The following is a 6,000-nucleotide window of genomic DNA, read 5'->3' as shown; positions in this document are numbered from 1 at the left end:
TTTACAAATGTAAACTACTGATTTATTGCAAACTGTTCCTTTTGCATTTTTTTGGTTTTAATCCTAAAGCACACATCATCATCCCTGAGAATTTATTAATGCCTCCCTGTTCTGGAGTCTCTATAGCAGCACCAGTCAAGATAGAGAGTACCCTTTCCATTTGTTTGAATCCGAGAGTTTGCCTGAAATTGCCCCTTGACCATCCAACTCTTTAGCACTGTCATTTTTGGCACCTGTGACAACAATAACTGTTCTTCTCAAATATCTTCAAGCTTCAAGTCTCCATTTAACAGTTAATTAAAAGAAATTGCATGCTTTTAATTTTAATTTTCTTTATTTCTTGGTATGTATTTGCTGTGCCACATGGTAAACATTATGCTTATCATTATGCACACATTACTATTCCTGTAATTTCTGTGGACAAGTTTATGCTGTGTTTCTGATCCTCTCATATTTTGAATTGGAGATTTTTTTTTTAAATTGTGATTATCTTGTTCCTATTCTACCATTGTATATTGGGTATGTTAAAGAGGGAGATAACTTGAACATGAGAGCTGTATTTGATCCTACAGAAGATCCTGGATGTTGAACAAGATGGAGTAAATGGATGGAAATTTAGGTTCTTCCCCTTGAGAAGGAGAGGGTATGTTTATCTGGGGAAAAAGGATGTGTCCAGATGTTTGGGCAGCCAGAGGCATAGGACTACGGCAGACACTTCTGGGTGCCTCCAGTATGTGTTCTTTTCATTTCGCTTGGTAATAAAACCTGAAATATTATCTGGGCATTTGTTCAACCAATAAAAAAAGATTACATTTCCCAGCCTCTCTTGCAACTAAGTGTGGCCATGTGACTAAGATTTGGGCAGTGAGTTGTAAGGAAAAGTGGCTTGCATAGGTTTCCTGGGAGGTTTTCTTAAAGAGAGGAAGTTATGTCCTCTCTTCCTCTTTGGCTGGTCTTCCTGGCTAGCACATGGATGTCATGGTTCAAGGTGAAGCAGCCAACTTATAAGTTAGGATGGAAATCACAGGTAATAGTCTGCAGAGCAACCTGTCAGAAGTCAGGGACCCTTGATGGGTATGAAGCCACCATCGTAGACTAAGACTGTCTATATATTTTTTATTTTTTATTTATTTTTTTAACATCTTTATTGGGGTATAATTGCTTTACAATGGTGTGTTAGTTTCTGCTTTATAACAAAGTGAATCAGTTATACATATACATATGTTCCCATATCTCTTCCCTCTTAAGACTGTCTATATTTATCAGAGACAGAGAGAGAGAGACAAACTGTTTTTTTTTAATACATTTATTTATTTATTATTTATTTATTTATGTCTGTGTTGGGTCTTTGTTGTTGCGCGTGGGCTTTTCCCTAGCTTTGGCAAGCAGGGGCTGCTCTTCATTGCGATGCACGGGCTTCTCATTGCAGTGGCTTCTCTTGTTGCAGAGCACGGGCTCTAGGTGCGTGGGCTTCAGTAGCTGTGGCACGTGGTCTCAGTAGTTGTGGCTTGTGGGCTCTAGAGCTCAGGCTTAGTAGTTGTGGCACACAGGCTTAGTTGCTCTGCGGCATGTGGTATCTTCCCAGACCAGGGGTTGAACCCGTGTCCCCTGAATTGACAGGCAGATTCTCAACCACTGTGCCACCAGGGAAGTCCCCAGACAGTTAAACTTTTATCTTTTTACCACTGTTATTCTGGGCTTTCAATCTGAGTACTCCTCTTTTATTATCTTATTTAGTTTATCCTGTTATATTATTATTACACCTATCTCATATTCTCTTGTTTAGTTTTCTTATAACTTATAACTAAGTTTTCATATAACTAGTTGTTTTGTCTAAAATATGATGGGAAAGCATTCCTTGTGTTGTACATAAAATAGTATTAAACAGTCTAATGGCAATCACTGATAGGCTGCTTAAATGAATGATATTTCCTTCATTCATTGTTTAGAAAGGGCCCATTGGGGAAGGGGAAAAACCAAAACAAAATCCAACACTATTCCAATTGACTGAGCTGCAGAAGTGGAAGCGCCTTAACACCCAGATGGCATTTGACTGTCATTTTATAAGCACGGGTTTTCCATCAAGTGAGACTACTACATTGTCTCCCAATTTCTCTTCAAGTGATGAATGCTCCTTAATCTCATCCATGCCATTTACACACCACTTGTGTTTAATATATGTAAATTTCTTTTTAACGGCATCTTTGGAGCTAGCATAAATCATCTTGCTTTTTAAAGGTGCACTCTTAGAAGCCCAGAATATAAATATCAATACTAGGTCTTCTTTCTTAGACTCTTGTTTTGTATGTGGCATCATACAGAGCAAACTGGCAATCATTCAGAGGTAGCAACTTCACAAAAGATGTGTAGGGATCCTCTGTGGTATCACCAGTGTCATTTGCCAAGATCTGCTTTGCTTTCTCTACAATTATTTGTCCTTTCTCATCATTTAAACAGAAGAGACCTTCTTTCTTCCCTCCTTCCTTTCTTTCTTTCCTTTTAATCTTCTTTTGTATAGACGATTTCCTTATTTTCCAATTATTAAAAACTTTGATGACATCATCATTCACTGTAACTCCAGAAGCCATAATGCCTGGGGCTGCATTGGCAGCTCTGGCTCCAGCTCTGTGGCACTAGGAGGAGGAGAAGGAGAGGAGAGGTGGGTGGAAACCTTGTCTCTCTTGTTCACATCTGAATCTACAGAGCTTAGAACAGTGCCTGAAAATAGTATGTGCTCAGTAAATATTTGTAGAATGAATGAATGGGATTCCTCTAAAGGTTGTACATAAAAGTAATATTAAACAGTCTAATGGCAAGTTCCTGCTTTAAGAAACTTGAGAATTTGTAATTCCAAGGAAACTAGAAAGATATTTATAGGTGAGGAAACTGATATTTAGTGGGGTTATAAGACTCATAGGCCGCACAGGTTCCTTGTCATGCCAATTGTTGGCCAATATCTCTAGCCAGGTATGAGTTCTAAGACCACTGCTGCCTCTACTATGTGTACTATTTGAAGCCAAGTCCCCCTAAAACTGAGTTCCCCCACTGAGTTTATGATTAATCTCTCTATCTAAAATTTAATTTCCTTTCTTTTCCCCCCTGACCTCAATCCTGTGGTAACTGAACACTAATCAACTAGTCAGATGACTAAAACTGCTGTTGTGATAACATCATTAATGTTCTAAAACTGCTATTATAGATATCATTATTAGTGTACAAACTCAGGTTGTTTCTCCAGGGCAAGATGAGCTTACAGACCCCGAAGCCATGGACCACCTGGCCTGAGAATTCGAGACATCCTGACTCCTGAAACTACGATTAAGAAATGTCACGAGGGCTTCCCTGGTGGCGCAGTGGTTGAGAGTCCGTCTGCAGATGCAGGGGACGCGGGTTTGTGCCCCGGTCCGGGAAGATCCCACATGCCGCGGAGCGGCTGCGCCCGTGAGCCATGGCCGCTGAGCCTGCGCGTCTGGAGCCTGTGCTCCGCAACAGGAGAGGCCACAACAGTGAGAGGCCCGCGTATCGCAAAAAAAAAAAAAAAGAAAGAAAAAAAGAAATGTCACGAGATGTTGATTAATCCTAGCCTCTTTGTTTTTCCTTTTTACGAAACCCCTAACTCAAAGGCCAAGTGGGAGTGTATCTGAGGCTTGTCTCCCACCCCCTTGCTTGGCGCCCTGCAATAAACCTTTACTTTGCTGCAAACACCTCCTGTCAGAGTCTGGCTTTCTGAGCCTGGGGCATGTGAGTCCTTGCTGGGTTACATATTTGGCTGACGAGCACCTGTGATGTATGCTGTAGACAGGACTGCTCAGTGGCCCAGGGTTTGGAGAGGACGACCTACTACTGTCCTTTCCCCATACAGGAAGTGCAAGAACACAGCTAACAGATTTTTCAAGCATTCTCAGGCACTGCAAAGCTTAGAAAGCCCAGTAATTGGGAGCAGTTTCGTCCCAACCAGCAGGCAGCCTTAGCTATTTATTACCTGGCACTCTAGGGTAGCAGAGCTGGCAGTTCTGAGGAGGATGGTTGTCCAGGCTCTCCTCTGGCAATCGTCTTCCTCCACCAGCTCCCAACAAAAACATTTAATCCCTTTCTTCCACTGCTCTCAGTTCTACTTGGTTGGGCTTTTAGAGGACAGAGACTGGAGTCCAATATTACGCAAGTCGCCTATCTTTGTACATCTTTCTCGGCGCGCTCGCGCCGGCGCGGAGCTAAAGGAGGGGGTGGCGGGCGCGTCCCCGAGCTGCGCTCTCTCACCTTCTGGCCCCCGCGCCGAGCCAGGCTCCGAGAGGCGGGCGCGCGCCCCGGGCCGAGGCCGCTTGAGGGAGCGCGCACGCTCCGCCTCTCCCCGCCTCCCTGATGCGCGCCCCGCCCCCTCGAGCTGCCGTGCTCTGAGCGCTCAACCTCGGAGGACTTTGGCCCAGAGTAACCCCGCTCGCTTGAGCTTTCCCCTCTATTCCGCGCCTACCCCCGGCACGCCCTGAGAGCCCGCGGCGGTTGGGCGCTCGCTGCCCGCCCCTCTTCCTCCCTGCCGAGCTTCGGCTCACCCCCTCCCGGCCCCTGCGCGCGGCACCTCGTCATGGCGGCCCTCAGCAAGTCCATCCCTCATAACTGCTACGAGATCGGCCACACTTGGCACCCTTCCTGCGGGGTCTCCTTCGTGCAGATCACCAGGGGCGCCCTGGAGGAGTCCCTGAAGATCTATGCTCCCCTGTACTTGGTGAGACCCATCAGCTCCTCCCCCAGGGCGAGTTTAGTGTGGAGAATGGGCCAGGGCGTGCAGTCGTGCTCCGGAGGGGCCCGGGGCACTCGCCCCGTGTCGATTTCTCATTGGGAGGGGTCAGGGTATTTTTGGCGGCGGTGGGTGGGATGGGGGGAGATCGCGAGGGGCGGATATCCCAGATCCTACGGGGGGCGGGAGAAGGGGGAGGGGAATTAGAAGTTGAGCTGTCATCTGAATGCCTGTTGGGGAGAAGATGGGTTCCCAACTTCAGGATTAAGTTTGGGGCCCTTAAAATTGTGAGTTCAGAGGCCTGCGTTATTTTCCCTCCCTCCTGCCCTGTGGAGAGGTGTTGTAGGTCAGCGAGGCGATGAGAAATGGCCTGCAATCATTCCGCATCTAATTCCCCCTGTTTGGGCGGCCTCCTCCCCAATTTTTTTTTTTTTTTTTTTTTTGAGGGCATATTGGGCATCAAGTCCCTGTGGCCTCAGATCTTGTCTCAGTTTGGGATGAGAGGATCGTAGCTTGAGGGTTTTGCAAGTGTTTTTGCAAGTTCACAAAGTGGTCTCCTGGTTGAGACTGCTTGGTGTTTTAAAGGGTGGTTCCAGTCTTTGAGTCAGTGAAAAATGTTTAGGAGATCTGACTTAATGTCAGGTAGGTCCTTCATTACACAGCTTTACCTGTAGGGCAATCTAAGTTTGGAGTTTTAAATAGAGAATATTTGGAAATACGTGTTTGTATCATGGAGAATTGTTAAAGAAGTTTGTTCTTAAATGTTCTCTCCAGCATCTCTTTTTTTTTCAATAATCTCATCCTTGGTATTAAAGATTTATTGCTTTGGCTATTGAAGTTCATTCTCTTATTTTCTTGCCCAATAGAGCCTGTGTCCTAAGAAGGCAAAGGTATATTTATTTTTGGTATGTTTTCTAAAAGTTCCATCCAATGTTCAGTGGATGGTCAATTCTTACTTCTCATTGAGTAATGATTTAGATTTATACCCTAATATTCCTGAAGGTGTGTCATGACCATATCTGTAGTACTTCTTGAAAAGTCTGATTATTTATTACAGAGATAACAGAGGAGAAGATGGTAACTTTCTCTGAGCTAGCGGAAGCCAGTTCATTTGTGTCATATATACTTACGCTTTTCAAACTTTAATGTGTGTTAGGAATCCACTGGGGGAGAATGTTAAAATGGGGGTTCTGATTCAGTCGATCTGGGTGGGGCCTGAGATTCTGCATTTCTAACAAACTCCCAGGTAATATTAATACTTCTGGACC

General features: G+C 44.8%; 1 protein-coding gene and 1 pseudogene across 2 annotated transcripts in view; one reads left to right on the top strand and one right to left on the bottom strand.

The window, feature by feature from the left end:
• Positions 1–1,339: 1,339 nt before the first annotated feature.
• On the bottom strand, positions 1,340–4,115 carry LOC309826230 (cofilin-2-like; annotated as a pseudogene). Its single transcript, XR_014298542.1, has 2 exons — positions 3,983–4,115; positions 1,340–2,633 (listed from the first exon to the last, which is right to left on the bottom strand). The product of XR_014298542.1 is annotated as a cofilin-2-like (transcript).
• Positions 4,116–4,440: 325 nt separating this feature from the next.
• TMEM135 (transmembrane protein 135) overlaps positions 4,441–6,000 on the top strand; it is a 240,207-nt gene continuing 238,647 nt past the window's right edge. The window contains exon 1 of the mRNA XM_082661045.1: positions 4,441–4,720. Within this exon, the coding sequence (XP_082517171.1) occupies positions 4,580–4,720 (141 nt within the window). The 5' untranslated portion in view covers positions 4,441–4,579. The remainder of the gene's footprint in view (positions 4,721–6,000) is intronic.

The sequence above is a fragment of the Grampus griseus genome (assembly GCF_964374135.1).
Source record: "Grampus griseus genome assembly, chromosome: 8".
In the NCBI taxonomy this organism is placed as follows: domain Eukaryota; kingdom Metazoa; phylum Chordata; class Mammalia; order Artiodactyla; family Delphinidae; genus Grampus; species Grampus griseus.
The sequence above is the reverse complement of the archived record's forward strand: the minus strand, read 5'-3'. Positions and strand labels throughout refer to the sequence as shown.